Below are 19,496 nucleotides of genomic sequence, written 5' to 3' on the forward strand. Positions count from 1 at the left end.
CCCCTTGGAAAGTTAACTCAGTGTGGCTAGCCACTATTAATTGTCATCATCATATCCTCACGTTTGACTTAGTGCTTGGTGTTCAATAAAGGTTTGCTAAACGAAGTCATTCAAGTCTTCAGTTTTCCTCATCTGGGTTACCAGTGTTTTGTATGTGTATATTCTTTTTCTGCTCACTTCACTGTCACACGTTATCTGCCGGAATTTGCAAGCATACACGTTACATCCATCCAATCATTTATCACTGAGTTATTAAACTTTCATGTGGCACTAGTGAAAGTGGAGTGCACTGGCACTCCTGCCAATGCAGGAGACAGCACGGAGGTTGTAACATGTAAACATGAATTACCATATGTAAAATAGATAGCCAATAGGGATTTGCTGTATGACCCGGGGAACTCAGATCGGGGCTCTGTAACAACCCAGAGGAGCCGGGTGGGGAGGGTGGTTTAAAAGGAAGGGGATATATGTATACCTATGCATGATTCATATTGATGTTTGGAAAAATCAACACAATACCATAAAGCAATTATCTTTCAATTAAAAATAAATAATAAATAAATAGAGAGGTGGGTTTTATCCCTGGGTCGGGAAGATCCCCTGGAGGAGGGTATGGCAAACTACTCTGGTATTCTTGCCTGGAGAATTCCCATTGACAGAGGAACCTGGCGAGCTGCAGTCTATAAGGTTGCAGAGTCAGACATGACTGAATTGACTTAGCACGCACATCTACCAATGGCTGTGATAAAGGCTAGAAAATAAACCTATGTGGTCTTTGACACAGGAATATTACAGCCTGGTCACAGTTATAATTAAACAAACCATTACAATATATTTTAGAATAAAAATTAAAAGAAAAACCTTTAAAGGGCACAACTAAAGAAAACAAATCTAAAGAAAATTTGCTAATAAAAATATATTATTTATAGAGGTACAAAGAAGCATTGCAAAGCTAAAAAAAAATCAAGCTTTGAACTTTGTAATTTACTAAACTGCAAACTCCTTGAAGGCAGAAGGAGTGTCAATGAATAATTTCTAAACAGCAAGAAATCTGAATTTTTAGAATATATGCTATTTGACATTATTGTCCGTTAGACTTTAATACTTCCAGCAATAAACAGACATTGCTGCAGGTTACTAAGGCAAAGCAATTTGTTCATTTGGGTATTTTATGCAGATTAGTCTTGAGTTCTTATTTAGACAGTCCATTTGACTTTATCACAATCCATGTATCTTTATGGTTTTTGATGATAGTTACCACTAAACTTGAACTCTACATATCTAACTACTCAAATGTTGATTATCAATATGAAGTGATGAGAGGAAAAAAATGAGGTCTGCAATTACAGAGTCCAGGGTTGGGATTTTATCTTGGCCACTGCTCTGAGACTACAGGAAAATTTATTAACCTTTTTGGATTCCAGCTACTTATTCTGTGAAATGAAACAAAAGCCAAGAATCAGCAAAATTTATGGAGAGGATTTGGTGCTCATTAGGTGTTCAGTAAATGGTAAACTATTGTTACTAGAATAATATCATGATTCTAAGAAGGATGACATAAATGATAGAATGACTTAGGATAAATTAATTATGCTAATGTAATTAAATTTTGAATGAAGATCACAATTTTTTCTAAAATATATTCTAAAATATAGCACTATATATATGCAATTATTTAACATAGTATAAGGACATAAATGGTGAGTATAAATTAATGGCATCTGCTAGTTACTTAAAACAAGAATTTCCCCTTTAAATATCTGATATATTGACCATTTACCTGCTTAGAAAAGTGACTAAGTGAAATATAACTGTTGCTACGATAACTCTTTAATCTATTATAATATGCAATCCTCTTTGAAGGATTAAACAGGCTCCCCAAAATGTATGTGTATGTACATATTTATGTGTATACACATATATGTGTGCTGTGCTAAGTCATGTCAGTTGTGTCCAACTCTTTGCGGCCCGGTGGCCTGTAGCCCACTAAGCTCCTCTGTCCATGGGATTCTCCAAGCAGGAATACTGGAGTGGTTGCCATGCCCTCCTCCATATGCATATATACATGCATACAAATAAAGGCATATACATATGTATTAGTCTATAGCAAAATGACAGTTATTTTACACATTGCACATAGGAGTATGTTAAATTAGGACATATCAGAGATATCAGGGTTTTTTTTAATTAATTGAGTTGTCAAAGTGTTTTAATTAAGGACAGATGAGTGAACTTCATTATAATGTCATTCATCATCTTGAACAATTTTCTTAAGAATTTCACATTGAATTTGAATCCCAAACACACTTTTCAAGGTAATTATCCTTTAAATATTGAATATTTTGCATTAAAATCTAGAGCTAATTCATTCAAACTCTTTTAGAGGTAGCAATGTATTTCTGTAACTGTATTCAGGGTAACTTAGATTTACAAACAAGCTTCTGAGAGTTCCCCCCACCCCCACCCTTAAAAACTTGGAAGTTTGGATTATTCTTGAGGCATCTTATTAACTGAAACAACAAGAAAATAATGATTTTATTCCAATTCTGTACCAGTAACTCTCTTCTGAACTTTGAGCCCTGACCAACTCCCCACAGGATATTGTGCTTCTGAACTCTGCCAAGAGCTTGAGTGGTGATGGAGGCCTTTCCCGTTCACAGCTACATCATAGCCACTTGCTTATACCCTGTACAGGGAAGTTACTGTCTAGTTCTGATAAGAGTTAATTGTAAAGGTGAGTTATTTGGAAACTCTTTTCTAGCTTTAAATGTCATCTAGCATTTTTGGATGAGAAATGTAATTTTTTAATTAAAAATAAAATAAAATTCACGTATGTTAAAGTATTATAAAAGATTGGTTTCCTCCTTAGCAGAATGTAGGCTCTGGCAGAAATATGGTTTCAGGTGTGGGTGTAGGAGGGGAACCAAACTTGGATGAAACGGGATTTTATCTTCCTGGGGTGGGCTGCCAGTTAAATTTCTGCAAATAGCAATGTCATAAAGCATGATTTTAGAGAAAGACCATGTGCTTTCTAGAGTAGCAATTGGGAGAAAAACAAAATTACAAGAAGGCTAAATGTAAAAAGCAAGCTTTCTCCTCACCCACCTGAAGTCTTGCAAAACAAAAATGCATTTTAAAAATATGCTTTGTTACAATACCTATTCAAAATCAGAATACAACACCATGAAATCTTAAAAGTTTCAAGAGGGCTTGCCTGGTGAACTCTACACTCTTGAGTATTAGGATATAAAGGTTAATTAAAGAAATGACAAGTTCTCTGTTTCCCTAACGTGGCAAAGGAAGACCCGTTAGCAATGCCATATACAAAGCTGAACAGCAATTAGAGAGAATCGAAAAACAGACACACAAAATGGAACCTTTGGCAAACCTAAAGATAGATTCTACCTTAGCATCTGTCGTTATGTTACAAACACCGAAAAACCTTACGTTTCTGATTTATGCTTCTTGTTCCACCAACCCACCCTCCCACACATACACACTCTTTGCCTCCACATTTCCACATAGCAGGGTTTTGTAGGAAAACTGAAATGAAAAGAGTTACTGTGAAAGGATATCATCTGAGGTGAGAGAAGGGAAATGACCCTGTTGGAACAATGAAGAACAATATAAAGAAAACCAAGGTTTAGTAGTAAACAGAAGTAGTTTGGCTATTAAGAGTTTGAGGTACAAGAAGTGGGAGGAACTTGACTTTATATCCATACAATTCCTGGCATTATTACCTTGCTTTTCTCTTACAAAGAATCAATGGTCCTCTAGGTGCTTCATGAGAATCAGTTATACTTCAGACTCTGTAATTCAGTGAACTTCCTGTTTATTTATTGTCTGTCTTCCATATGATGCTACCCAGACTAAGTTTTTCTTTTTTCTCTTTCATTTGTCAGTATTTTTTTTTTTAACTCTCCTGAGTCATTTTTAACACACAGTTAGGAATTTTTCCAGCCGCGTGAAAATTCTATACTCTTTTCCTGCCATTTAAAATACAGTATTACAGTAAATCACTGCTACTGGGAAGAACATCCTGACTTGATCAGTGCAACCATGGTGTAAAGTGTGATAGACAGAATTCAAACACTAAGAGGACAGTCTCTAGTTTTCCTATACCATTCTTTAGTTAAAGACAAGTAGTAGGCTAACTGTATTTAAGATATCAGAAATATACTTGTATATATAGGGTATTACTAATTTTTAGCTATGACAATTTCACACAGAAACCCTTTTGTTGGAAACTGAATTTCTCATGTAGTAATTAGCTGTGGAATATTACCCCAAACAGGTGTCTGTAGCCTGTCAAAGTCAGAACAGGTGATTTAGAATTAGCGTATTAAAAGAACTGTGAATTAGCGAAGCAAAAACGTGTTAATTTCTTGTTCCATCTGTTAATATGAATTCACTGCCAAATATTTTACTTTGTAGAACTGTGCTGGGATTGGCAAGAACATACACTATAAAAAAAGTTTAAAGGCCTGAATGTTTAAAAATCATGACATACGTTACTGCAAAAATAACTTCTACATTTTGAGCATGCTTTTTTTCTTTTTTATCTTTGAAAAAATAACCGCAGAGATTGCCATATAATATAGAAAGTTAACTAAAGAAAACATACGATCAAATGTTAGACCTTTAAAACAAAAATTGGAAGAAAATGTTATTCAAGAATGTTTGATTATAAATGAAGACTAATTCTTCAGTGCTACTTCTCAGATGTATCTGAGAACTACTTTGAATTGCTGAAAGATATAGAGAAAATATCTGCTGCTACCACACAGCTCATATCCTATAATATCCTCTTACACACAGATGCCATTATAGAAAGAGAGATCATTTTTTTTCTCCCCAAATACTGTAATCCTTTAAAAGATTATGGTGCAATTTAGGTCACTAAACCACAATCTCTGTATAATACTTAAATCTATTCTTCATTAGCTTAGTTTTGTTTCTTCCCACATATTTTCCTTGCATGGAAAAAAAATCAAAAGACATTATACCTTTAACTCCATGAGTATGTGTGTAGTTGTGTATGCTGGTGGTAGCAACAGAGGGTGGTGAGCAGGAAAAGAGGAAAGACCCATAATAAAACAAAGACAATTTGAATGGGTATCACCATTCCAAAACATGAGGGGCTGGGCTTCATTTGGACACTTTTTTATTCTGAAAACCTTGAGAAAATCTAGAGTTACTGAACTATTGAACCTTTTTACCATCTTTGGATCTCTTTTCTTTGCAAGCAGATCCATGGGAAAATAAAGGAATTTGAAGTGAATTGAAATTTGTGAGCTTAGACATATGCTAGAGTACAGTTAAGTTGAGTTACTTTTTCCATGCTGCTGAATTGGGTCCTGAATGAGGCAGTTTTGTGACTTAAACAGATTTCACTAATTTTCCTTCCTTGCACATTTAAAAAACAAACCACACTCTCCCATATTGCTGTTTGGGTTTTAACCGAGTGAAGGCATGCACACCCAATTACTATAAGCACTTTAAGTAAAGCTTAAAGATATGCAGCATGTTCTTAACTGCAAATGATATGATAGGTAGTGTCTTTCCCCTTGAGTTTTATGTCACATCCAAGAGATTAATCCTCTCATGAATCATCCATAATGACTAGAATAATTTGGGGAACTGAATGAAATTTTTCAAATTATTTATATCGTGAACTCATAAGAACATGAATGGTGGGTTACACAAATACACACCATGCTTACAAAAGATAAATACAAAAAAGGGAGGGGTGAGGGCTAAGTTTATGAAACTGACGCACTGTGGCATTATTACTTCACTGTAACAGCTAATGAAACACATAAGGGAAATGTACTGTTTCTAACATTTGAATGGAAAAATAATGAGCTTTTTGTAAACTTAGAACACAAGTACCAAAATCTTTAATGATGTGAGATGCCCATATTATATGAAGTTCATAATACTTTCAGAAAAAAATAACAATTCTTTAAAATATTCAGAGATTTTTTTTTTCCTATTCAGAGCACACAGACTGAGCATAAGTTTTATGATTCTTTCTAAACATGTTCTCAAACAAAAGACAATACTCTATTTCTCATACTGTTTAAGAAATATGGTGGTGTTGTATAGGAATTGATGAAATATTTCCAAAATTCTATACCATCAGGCTAAAAATTCATATGAAACTATATAATACATAAAACATTTTATCGAGTTTTAAATTATACAGTACATTAAAGTTTTAGTTGACTTATCTGAAAAGACATTTTTGGTATGTAAATAAAAATGCAAGGAGAAGAACCTGTCAGAAAGTAAATAAAGTATGTAAATTAAATAAAAGGTAAGGCAGCTACACTTTTTATATAAATAACTGTGTTAACAGAGCTTTATGCATATTACAGTATATTCAGATGCAGAGCTTTTGCAAAAATAAATTCATTGCTCCTCTCCAAAGGATGGATTAAAACAATTTATTTTATAAAATTTGGATAGATAGGATAAGAAATGTAATAGCCATCCATGGAAAATAAATATAAAAATTATTCAAGCTCCATCTACTTTATGTTAGTAATGAGATGCACTTCATTCAAATTCCTTTCAATTGAAACAGTGCTGAGGAAGCAAAAACATGATTCTGTAGGAAATGATTTCTAATCTTCATGATAACATACCGATATAATACAATTATTTACAATTGACTAAGAGTTAATTTCAATAGTATAACATCTTTCTTGCAAAAACGTCAGTCTTTATTGATGAAACAAACTAAGAATAAAACATTTTTACTTGTAGTATTACAGTGCTGTTTTTCATTCTGTTAACCAAAACAACACAGTAATACTGTAAACAAAAAAATAACATCAGACTGCTTGTGTTTGCATGATTTTCATCAAGAACCGTAAGCAATGGAATGAAGTACATTAGCTTTAATTTTGGAAAACACTCGATTCTTTTAGATGCCAGTCATGCTATATTCAGAATAAGAAGACACTGTTGGGATAATTGTGTTATCTATTATGTCATGGAAGTACATAAAATTAATAATTGATAATTAGTGATCTCATATATTCAAGGTACAATAAAAGTACATAGTATGTGACAGACAACCCTATCTGCATGGGCACACACGCACACACATATATACACACCTGTTCACATATACAAAATTTTCTCAAATGAGGTCTAATTGTCTCTAGACAGTTTAGCTGCTGCAACTTGAAGAACAGGGCTACTGATATCTAGTGGGTAAAAGCCAGAGATGCCGCTGAGTCACCTACAACATACAGGACATTTCTCACAACAAAGAAGTATCTAGTCTAAAATGTAACTATGCCTACGTTGACAAACCTGGGTATATATCTAGAGCCTTTTTTTTTTGCTATCATCTGCTTTCTTTGAATAGAGAAATATCACATATTAATACTTTTATCAACTAACTCTCTCTGACCATTAGACTGGTTAAATCAGACCACTATGACCAGAGCTTCCCTAGTGGCTTAGACGGTAAAGAATACACCTGCAACGCAGGAGACCTGGGTTTGCTCCCTGTGTTGGAAAGATCCCCTGGAGAAGGGAAAGACTACCCACTCCAGCATTTTGGCCTGGAAAACTCCATGAACTGTATAGTTCATGGGGTGGCAAAGAGTCAGACACAATTGAGCGACTTTCACTTTCACTTCACCATCACACAGGAATAGGATCCACTCTTAACTTTTATTTATGGAATGTACACTCTGTGCCAGGCCTTGTTGTGGGCATAGTTCTAGAATGAGGTAGCACCTGTCTAGTCCACTTACTTCACTTAAGGTTTGGTGAATAACTGTACTAGTAAGCAAAGTGACTTGCCCATACTCACTTTGGCCAGGCTGGGTTTGAACTGATTTTTCGTGACTCTGAGATTCCAGAAAAATCTTTTGTACACTGAAACCTTTGCTCTTAGCAGTCAACAACTGGGAATGGTAATTATAGAATGTAGATTTGCTTTATGTGGGTGTTTTCCTATATACTGCCTAAAATCCCAACTTGCTCTGACTGCTTTGAATAGGCTATTTGTATTAAATTTTCAGATATATAGATAGAGTAGGAAGGAATAAGGTTGATTCCATAGGAATACGTTTATTAGATTTAGTTAGCTAAGCAAATCTTCTTTGAGCTGTATTTAATATTATATATTAATTTTCTACTAAGGATCTTTAAAAGAAACTGCAAAATGAAAATTCTTTTGGCACTACTCATGGCAGCCCACTCCAGTACTCTTGCCTGGAAAATCCCATGGATGGAGGAGCCTGGTGGGCTGCAGTCCATGGGGTCGCTAAGAGTAAGACACAACTGAGCAACTTCACTTTCATTTTTCACTTTCCTGCATTGGAGAAGGAAATGGCAACCCACTCCAGTGTTCTTGCCTGGAGAATCCCAGGGACGGGGGAGCCTGGTGGGCTGTTGTCTATGGTATCGCAGAGTCGGACACGACTGAAGTGACTTAACAGCAGCTGCAGCAGCATATAAAAAGAATAGTATGAGATAATATTTTCAGGATTAAAGTCCAGCAAAAGTTTTACTTCTTAAAAAGTGTTATTTTTTTCTTTTTTGCCCTGGCCACTAGGAATGTCAGAGCCAGATATGAATCTCACTAGCAGCAAAATGGGCTTCCCTGGTGGCTTAGACAGTAAAGAATCCACCTACAAAGCGAGAGATCTAGGTTCGATCCCTGGGTTGGGAAGATTCCCTGGAGGTGGGCATGGCAACCCACTCCAGTATCCTTGCCTGGGGAATCCCCATGGACGGAGAACCCTGGTGGGTTACAGTCCATGGGGTCGCAAAGAGTCGGACATGACTGAGAGTAGCACAGCAGCAAAATAATAGTTTGTATGTTATATATTTCTTTATCTTTTCCATTACTCTGACTTACTTTCCTTTTTTAAGATGTGAGGAAGTACAAATAAATTATTTAATTAGTAGATACACTCTGTTTTCCTAGAAAGTTTACTTAATAGAGTCATAGAATAGTAACATTATAAATGGTTTTAAAACTGAATAATTAACATGTGCCTTCTTCTCCTATGGTTTGCTCAATGATTTGGAATCTATGACATTCCCTAGAATTTCATGAGCAGTTTCCAGTAATGCCATTTCTATCATATTCTTTAGTAAAACAACCTGGCCTGTCAATGGTAGTATAAAGACTTTTCACTATAACATTTGTCATAGCTCTTCTATAGCTGGGCACTCTATTGTATATTTTTTGATATTTTTTTTCCTATCATTAACTCAGTCCTACAAATCAGATACAATGATTTTACAGGTGAAGAACTAGAAGCCCGGAGAGGGTAAGTAGCTTGCCTAATACTATCCAGTGAGCTAGTGGCAGGTCTAGAATGCCATTGCAGATCTGACTGCAAAGACCTTGCTTATTTTCACTTGTATGTCACTCCACTTAATGCATGGGAAAAAAAGGAAAAAATTGATAGAATCTGAAATTAAATTTCTAAGGTAGAAGTTTAGGTAAAATTTAATTCAATTACTGGTATGACTATTTTTATTGAATTTATTGAGTGATCAGTCACTCCATCCCCATTCTGGTTCTTACTTAAGTCTGCCCTACCGCCCAGTTAATAACTCTTACAGTGTAATTAGCTATACCATAGACCTAACAGTATAGTGTATCATCTGAAAACTTTGAAATAGTACAAAAAAGCCTTATTTGTGGTTCAGAGTTTACTTATTGATTGTCTTTTCTTTTTTTTCAAGAAAGCTTTTTTCATGTATTCCTTTATTTTTTAATTTTTATTGAGCCATAGTTGATTTATAATGTTGTGTTAGTTTCAGGTATACAATAAAGTGATTCATTTAGACACACATATATATCCTTTTTTATATTTTCTTTCACTATAGGTTATTACAAGATATTGAGTATAGTTCCCAGTGCTACACAGTAGGTCCTTTTGGTTATCAATTTTTATATATAGTAGTGAATATATTTTAATAGACTTTCATTTCTTAAAAGTTACTCAGCTGTACTTATTTGAGGAAAGGTGTCGACTTACACTATTTCCATCAAGAACATTATAAACTGTATATGTAGTTTCATGCTTGTAAAAGACTAAAACTGATTAAGGTGCTTCAACAAATGTAAGAATCCATAAATAAATGTAGTGATGCCTCATTTAATCCAAACTAATTATACTATAAGAATTACTATATCATGGAAAACAAGAAAATATTTATAATTATGTGATGTAAATCTGACTGTTCACTAGCTACCTGATCAGAGCCCCACCGTGCTCACTCTCTCTGCCGTCACTGAAAGGTAAACTGGACAGACTCAAAACACATTTGCAATAAGTATTGGAAATTTGTCTTTGGAGGAGAGGCAAAGTTTTCTTTCTCTCCTTTCACACTGATAATATCCTTCAGATACTCCCAGGATTCTTTCTCTCTTTGTGCAGCTTTAAACATCAAACAGGAGATTCTGATCAAAATGTGTTGATTGACTATATACTTCAATTGTTTGTATCTTGATCACAGTGGCTCAAGCAGTAAAAAATATGCCTGTAATGCGGGAGCAGCAGGTCCAATCCCTAGGTTGGGAAGATCCCCTGGAGGAGGAAATGGCAATCCACTGTAGTAGTCTTGCCTAGAGAACTCCATAGACAGAGGACCCTGGTGGGCTATATAGTCCAGGGGGTTGCAAAGAGTCAGACACAACTGAAGCAACTTATCACATAAATGCATATTAAATTGCTGCCTTCCTTTAAAAGCCTTGGCATTTAAATTTATCCTCAATTGCAAAATGAAAGGCCTTTTATTTATTTGAAACACTTTAGAGAAAGGAGAGGCAAGATTTGAATATGGTTCCCAAGATTCAAGCCCTTGGTATGGATGCCCGGTATAATCGACTCTTAAGTGTGGACAGGACCCGAGATATGATACAATACCACTCCTGTGGTTAGAATTTGTTAGATGGCAAAGGTAACAGATTTTGCAGATGTATTTAAGGCCACAAATTCACTGACTTTGAGTCAATCAAATGCTGATTATCCTGGGTGGACCTGACCTAGCTACCTATCAAATCTACCCTTTAAAATATGATCGGCCCCCCACCTGAAAAGAAAGACTAAAAACAGGAAAGATATTGTCACATGGCTTTGAAGATGCAGAAAGAAATGTTATGAGTTACCCAAGAACTCAGGGCCTGAGTCTTTAACCACAAGCAACTGAATTCTGGCAATGAGCCTCAAGTGACATTATAGCCCCTGTGGATATCACAATAAGACACCTCACTAGTAGCCTTGGGGGACCCTGAGCAGAGAATCCAGCTAGACTATTCTTAGCAACCTGACTCATGGAAACTCTGGGATAATAAATGTATGTTTTTTAAGCTGCTACGCATGCACTATTTTGCTACAGAGCAGTAGACAGCTATAGCATGGATTAGCAGTGTGTTGGGATATTAGGAAAATAGGTGGAGTGAGTGGGAGGAAAAGACTATTCAGGCTGACTTCCACTCAGGAAAATAAATGCTCCTTCTGGAGATGTGGATGAATTAAAAGGAGGCCTGGAGGCAGGACCTAGAGTTTGTTTTACCCAAGCATGCTTCTGCTTGTCTCCAGATCAGTCGCACTTGCCTTAAAAGCCCTTTCCTTAATAATAGTAACAAGGATTAATATTTTTAGTATTTCCTAGGTGCTAGACACTATCCAAGGCGATTCACACCTATCTTTTATTTTGATCCCCATAACCACTCTGAGGTATGCAATTATGTATTATTATCAGTCCTATCAGAAGAGATTAAGAAGAAGTGGCAGGATACACAGAAGAACCATACAAGAAGGGTCTTAAAGGCCCAGGTAACCACGATGCTGCAGTCACTCACCTAGAGCTGAATGTCCTGGAGTGTAAAGTCAAGTGGGCCTTAGGAAGCATTACTATGAACAAAGCTAGTGGAGGTAATGGAATTCCAGCTGATCTATTTCAAATCTGAAAAGATGATGCTGTGAAAGTGCTGCACTCAATATGTCAGCATATTTGGAAAACTCAGCAGTAGCCACAGGACCAGAAAGGGTCAATTTTCATTCCAATGCCAAAGAATGTTGAAACCACTGTACAGTTGGTTTCATTTTGCATTCTAGCAAGATTATGCTCAAAATCCTTCAAGCCAGGCTTCAGCAGTATGTGAACTAAGAACTTAACAAGCTGGGTTCAAAAAGGCAGAGGAACCAGAGATCAAATTGCCAACAATCATTGGATCTTTAAGGAAGCAAAAGAATTCCAGAAAAAACATCCTATTCTTCTTCACTGAATATGCTAAAGCCTTTGACTGTGTGGATCACAACAAACTGTGGGAAATTATTAAAGTTATGGGAATACCAGGCCACCTTCCCTGTCTCCTGAGAAATCTGTATGCAGGACAAGAAGCAACAGTTAGAATCAAACATCGAACAATGGACCGGTTCAAAATTAGGAAAGAAGTACAATAAAACTATATTTTCCCCCTGCTTATTTAACTTTTATGCAGAGTATCTCATGCAAAATGCTGGGCTTGATGAATCACAAGCTGGAATCAAGATTGCTGGGAGATATATCAACAACTTCAGATATTCAGATGATACCATTCTAATAGCAGAAAGTGAAGAGAAACTAAAGAATCTCTTGATGAGGGTGAAAGAGGAACATGAAAAAGCTTGTTTTAAACTCGACATTCAAAAAACTAAAATCATGACATCTGGTCCCATCACTTCATGACATGTAGAACGGGAAAAAATGCACACAGTGACAGGATTTCTTTTCTTGGGCTCCAAAATCACTATGAACAGTGACTGACTGTAGCCATGAAATTATAAGATGCTTGCTCCTTGGCAGAAAAACCTAGACAGCATGTTAAAAAGCAGAGACATCACTTTGCCGACAAAGGGCTGTATAGTTAAAGCTATAGTTTCTCCAGTATTCATGTATGGATGTGAGAGTTGGACCATAAAGAAGGCTGAGCACCAAAGAACTGATACCTTCAAACTGGGGTGCTAGAGAAGACTCTTGAGAGTCCTTTACACTTCAAGGAGAGCAAACCAGTCAACCCTAAAGGAAATCAACATTGAATATTCATTGGAAGGACTGATGCTGAAGTTTAAGCCGCAGTATTTTGGGTACTTCATGTGAAAAGATCCTCATGCTGGAAAAGATTGAAGGCAAAAGGAAAAAGGGGTGGCAGAGGATGAGATGGCTGGATGGCATCACCAACTCAATGGAAATGAATTTGAGCAAACTCCAGGAGACAGTCGAAGAAGAATAGTCTGCTGTGCTGCAGTCCATGTATGTGCAGAGTTGGACACAATTTAGAGACTGAACAACAACAATAATTGATCAAATTATATAATTGATGATACATATGTGTTAAATAATATGCCAAATATCAAATGGCTAGTACATGGTAGAGGCTAAGAATTAAACACAGATCTGACCAATCTAAATCATACAATCTGAAAATTGTATGATTTAGATGAAAATCTGCCGAGTTTACTCCCTTCTATAAAGGGACTTGATTCCAGCTTGTGTTTCTTCCAGTCCAGCCTTTCTCATGATGTACTCTGCATATAAGTTAAATAAGCAGGGTGACAATATACAGCCTTGACGTACTCCCTTTCCTATTTGGAACCACTCTGTTGTTCCATGTTCAGTTCTAACTGTTGCTTCCTGACCTGCATACACATTTCTTAAGAGTCCCTTGGATTGCAAGGAGATCCAGCCAGTCCATTCTGAAGGAGATCAGCCCTGGGATTTCTTTGGAAGGAATGATGCTAAAGCTGAAACTCCAGTACTTTGGCCACCTCATGCGAAGAGTTGACTCATTGGAAAAGACTCTGACGCTGGGAGGGATTGGGGGCAGGAGGAGAAGGGGACGACAGAGGATGAGATGGCTGGATGGCATCACTGACTCGATGGACGTGCGTCTGAGTGAACTCTGGGAGTTGGTGATGGACAGGGAGGCCTGGCATGCTGCGATTCATGGGGTCACAAAGAGTCAGACACGACTGGGCAACTGAACCGAACTGAACTGAATACAGAGACTTGCCCCTCTTCAATTCTACTAATCTGCAGTAGGCACTGTTCTCTTTAATCCTTATCCATAAATCTTAAAGATTTTCTATGTCTTTCTCACATTTTTGGTCAGTATATCAAGGCATTTTCTTACCTTAATGTAGCATTTTCATTTGAATAAAAGTGACAAGTCCTTGCATAAGAAATTCACAGTATGCCCAATAATGTTACTGAGATTGTTCCAATAGTTTTTAATGTAGAGATGAGGAACAGGTGTTTGCAAAAATATTTTTTCAAAGTTAAAAAAAAAACTTGGTTAAAAATTTAATCTAAGTCTATTCCACAAACTCTCTTTTATAATGAAATAAATTATTTATAAGATACACAATACTTATTTAGAAAATATCTAAATAAGAATATTGTATCAACTAGATTTATTTGATTGACATACTTTTGGCATTGAATGATATTTATATATTTTAAATTACCCTTAATTTGTTTACAACAGTTGCTCAGATTCCATTTGCATAGAAGACCATTTTTCCCCAAAGCACTGATATTCTATTACCAATTTCACACTAAAGATCTGTTTTCTCCTAAGTGTTCATTGACAATTAAAACATAAAAAATATTGGTTGTGTTTCAAGTTTGATATGTCTGAACTATTTGGATTTTATAATTTCATCACTATTATACTCAATTTTGGGCTTCCCAAGTGGCTTAGTGGTAAAGAATCCATCTGCCAATGCAGGAGATGCGGGTTTGATCCCTAGGTTGTGAAGATCCCCTGGAGAAGGAAAGGCCAATCCACTGCACTATCCTTGCCTGTCTCTGCCAGGCAGAGAAGCCTGGAAGGCCACAGTCCATGGGGTTATAAAGAGCTGGACATGACAGCAACTGAACACACACACACACTCAATTTTGATTTTGGAAATGCCAATTTTAGAGATGTAGAAAGACCAAGATTTGACCATCTTTGACCTCCAAAAATGGCACCTTCATACAGTTCAAGTAAGACTTAAATAATGATTCTGAAGTATGCATAAAACTCAAAGAACACTGTTGTAAGACTGACCATACTTTTAGTTCAATATGCTTTAAAAAGTTAAATGGACAAGCTAGAAATAAGAAAGTGACTCTATCATCTTGTGCATGTACATTTTTACCTCGTAATGTTACACTTATCTACAAAGGAGCAGTTTTACTATATTTATCCTCAAGGATATAAGCCATTTTGTTTAGTCTCACCAATTATGAAGTAAGGGTTAGACTATAAAACCACAAGAGTTTATTTGTGGTCAAGCTTATGATTTATTCAGTTGAGAGTTTTCTCTTTAATAAAAGAGTCATTTTTGTGAAAAAGCAGGACTATTCTTCCTGAATTGAAATGATAGGAATAGATATGCTTTTATAATACATTAGTTCAGCTACAACTAGGACAGAGTTGGTATTTCACTACCTGTGAAATTTCAGAGTCAACTGTGCACTGAAGAATGCCTGATCTCCTTCTTCAAGGCAATTTTTGTCATAAAATCATAAAATAGAATTTCTTCTCATCTTCCATATCTGTGCCACTAAGTTAAATAAGTATTTTCACCAGAAATGCAGATTTTCAGCCCAGAATTTCACACCACATTGGACTGAAATTTTCAAAAAGAATATAAAGTGTCAGAATTATTTTTAGTCAGAGCAAGAAGTATTATTTATACCTTGCTATAGTTTTTTTTTTTTAATGTGAAATTTTAACAAAATTTTAACTTGGGAGAGTAAAAATAAAATATGATTGTCAACTGCATTAAAGGTCCTCTTTAGCAATGTCTTGTGAGGACAAAGTTGGTGGTATTGATTGTGGTGGTGGTGATATTCTAAAAGCAGAATCACAAACAAGGAATGAGGAAGAGACTTGGAAACTGAACATACACAATATAAGCCCTTGGCATTCATTATCTCAGGTGATTATTTCAACATGCCTGTGCAGGGAGGTTTTAGGTCTTTATCAGGTGAGGAAACTGAGATAAGTGAGATTAAATTCACTCAAGGCCATGTTTATAGTAAGTAACAGAATCTAAAAGCAAATATGGCTGGATTTTAGAAAGTCAACCTCTTAACTTTTCAGATATAATCATATTGGTCACTACTGGTTAGATAAACCAAGTAGAACCATACTCACCATTTAAAAACTTAAAAGAACACTCTATCTATCCATCATCTATTTATCTACTTATCTATTTCCATTTGTGTGTGTATTCATATGTGTGAACCCATAAATTTATTGTAATATGGTAACTCTTTCAAACTCACAAATGGTGGTGCTTTAGCATTAAGCAATTTCATTATGAAACAGTTTTGCATTTAAAAACATCCTATGTCATAAACTTTAAGAATGAAGACATTTTAAAGAGGAAACAGTGTCAATATGTATATCTTATCCATTGTAAAGTGATCATAGTTACCTGTGGAGACTATTTTTATATACATAGCTAAAGTTTATAACATATTGACTGTTGCATTTTTTTTAAATTAGTGCTTTTGTCATCTTTAGGAATGATAAAGTTGATAAATATAAAACTGATAAATAATAAAGATGATAAATGGACTATTATTTTTATCTTCAGAACCTATTATTGTAGAAACATTTAATAGCTCTCCTTTGAGGATCTAACACTTAAAAAATAAATTAATACATTAATTTACCTCATCAATTCATCCATTAAGAACTAGGGAAAAAGCGGTAATTGGGGAAAACAAAAATGACAGTAAAAATCCAAAGGCATTGTTCTTAAAGTCCATACTGAAGACCTGACTCATTGGCACAAGTGTTGTCAGACTTTTAGCACATTTTAAGATGTTTATTAACATAGTAACTCTATCAATACAATGAGGCAGTTGCTACACTTTTTGGTTTGTAATCCCCTGTTAGATATTGGTTCTGTAATAATTTAGCATACAACGTGGTTGAGAATGCTGTGTTCTCCTTTTTCAACTTGTGCACAAGTGTACTCTCTCAGCCTCCTTTGCAGGTGGATCTCATGTGGGTTCTAGTCATTGGTTTATAAGAGAATAAGATATGTCCTTCTACTAGAGTGTATGGCAGAGTAGAAGGATGTGTGCTCATCTTCTCCTGAGAGACCATCAAAATCGCAACTAGCTGCTGAACAACCATTGACAAGAGAATGTTGGATCCCACCCCAAAAAGATACCCCACATTCTAAAGACAAAGAAGAAGCCTCAGCAGGAAGGTAGGAGGGGCACAATCATGTTTAAAATCAAACCTCATACCCACCAGACATGCTCGGAGGGTGCAAACAAAACCTCGTGGGCACTGGGACCCAGGGAAAGGAGCAGTAACCACCGGAAGAGCCTGAGCCAGACCTGCCTTTGAGTGTTTGAGTGTTTCCTGTGGAGGCACGGGTCAGCAGTGGTCTGCCACGGGGACAGGGGCTCTGGCAGCAGCAGGCCTGGGAGGCCCGGCATGTGGCATAAGTCCTTTTGGAGGAGTTCACCATTAGGACTATAGAGCCACAAAGTGGAGAACAATTATACCAAAGAAGTTCTTACATTATTGTGAAAGTTCTAGGAACCACAACAGATTCCCCAATTTGGGGATCTGGCAAAGGGACTGAAAACCTCAGGGAATTTGACTTTGAAGGCCAGTGGAATTTGATTACAGAACTTCCACAGGACTGGGGAAACAGAGACTCTTGGAGGGCACAAACAAAAACTTGTGCACACCAGGGCCCAGGAGAAAGGAGTAGTGACCCCACAAGAGACTTAGACAGACTTGCGTATGAGTGTTTGGGAGTTTGTGGTGGAGGCTTGTGTCAACATTGGCCAGCCACACGGATCAGGGACACTGACTGCAGAAACCTGGGATGTGTGCCATGATGGTATGAGTCCTTTTGGAGGAGATTGCCAACCCACTCCAGTACTCTTGCCTGGAAAATCCCATGGGCGGAGGAGCCTGGTAGGCTGCAGTCCATGGGGTCGATAAGAGTCGGACAGGACCAAGCGACTTCACTTTCACTTTCCACTTTCATGCATTGAAGGAAATGGCAACCCACTCCAGTGTTCTTGCCTGGAGAATCCCAGGGATGGGGGAGCCTGGTGGGCTGCCATCTATGGGGTCGCACAGAGACAGACACAACTGAAGCGACTTAGCAGCAGCAGCAGCAGCAGCAGCCATTATCTTTATTATAGTTTGGCCCCAGGACAAACTACAGGGAGGGAACACAGCCCCACCCATCAACAAAAATTGGATTAAAGATTTACCAGGGTGCTGGAGTGACTGTGAGGAGATATCTCACATCCAAGGGCAAAAGAGAAGCCCCAACAAGATGGTAGGAGGGGCAAAATTGCATTTAGAATCAAACCCCATACCCACCAGAGATGCTCAGAGGGCTCAAACATACCTTGTGCACACCAGGACCCAGAGACCCCACAAAGACTGAGACAGAGCTGTGTTTGTGTGTCTCCTGAGGAGGTATGGTCAGCAGTGGCCTGCTGCTGGAGCAGGGGCTCTGGGTGCAGAGGACCTGGGTATGGCTTACGCCCTCTTGGAGGAGGTCGCCATTAACCCACCATAGAGCAGCAAGAATTTATACAGGACTGGGGAAACAGGCTCTGGGAGGACACAGACAGAAACTTGAGTGCACCAGGACCCAGGAGAAAGGAGCAGTGACCCCACAAGAGACTGACCAAGACTTGCCCGTGAGTGTCCAAGAGACTCTGGTGGAGGCATGGATCGGTGGTGGCCTGCTGCAGGGTCGGGGGCACTGACTGTAGCAGTACCTGCAAGGGATTTTTTGAAGGAGGTTGCCATTATCTTCATTACCTCCACCATAGTTTGGCCTCATGTCAAATAACAGGGAGGGAACACAATCCTGCCCATAACAGAAAATTGAATTAAAGATTTACTGAGCACGGCCCTGCCTGTCATAACAACACCCAGTTTCCCCCTTAGTCAGTCTCTCCCTGGTGGCTCAGACAGTAATGTGTCTGCCTGCAATGCAGGAGACCTGGGTTCGATCCCTGGGTCAGGAAGATCCCATGGAGAAGGAAATGGCAACCCACTCCAGTACTCTTGCCTGGAAAATTCCATGAACTGAGGAGCCTGATAGGTTACAGTCCATGGGGTCGCAAAGAGTCGGACACGACTGAGCAACTTCACTTCTACCCATCAGGAAGCTTCCATTAGCCTCTTATCCTTCTCCCATCACAGGGCAGACAGACTGAAAACCACAATCACAGAAAATTAACCAGTCTGATCACATGGACCACAGCCTTGTCTAATTCAATGAAACTATGAGCCATTCCTTGTAGGGCCACCCAAGAAGGATGGGTCATGGTGGAGAGTTCTAACAAAACGTGGTCCACTGGAGAAGGGAATGGCAAACCACTTCAGTATTCTTGCCTTGAGAACCCCCAAAACAGTATGAAAAGGCAAAAATATAGGACACTGAAAGCTAAACTCCCCAGGTTGGGAGGTG

General features: G+C 37.5%; 1 protein-coding gene across 3 annotated transcripts in view; it reads right to left on the bottom strand.

Moving 5' to 3' along the window:
* Positions 1-19,496, bottom strand: part of ARHGAP15 (Rho GTPase activating protein 15) — a 697,929-nt gene that overhangs the window by 472,093 nt on the left and 206,340 nt on the right. For 2 of the 3 annotated variants that reach the window (XM_070799861.1, XM_070799863.1), the window contains one exon: positions 18,706-18,798. The exons of the other annotated variant lie outside the window; for it this stretch is intronic. In XM_070799861.1, coding sequence (XP_070655962.1) covers positions 18,706-18,798 — 93 coding nt within the window. The remainder of the gene's footprint in view (positions 1-18,705; positions 18,799-19,496) is intronic. 3 annotated transcript variants of the gene reach the window in all.

Source organism: Bos indicus, chromosome 2 (assembly GCF_029378745.1).
Source record: "Bos indicus isolate NIAB-ARS_2022 breed Sahiwal x Tharparkar chromosome 2, NIAB-ARS_B.indTharparkar_mat_pri_1.0, whole genome shotgun sequence".
NCBI lineage: Eukaryota > Metazoa > Chordata > Mammalia > Artiodactyla > Bovidae > Bos > Bos indicus.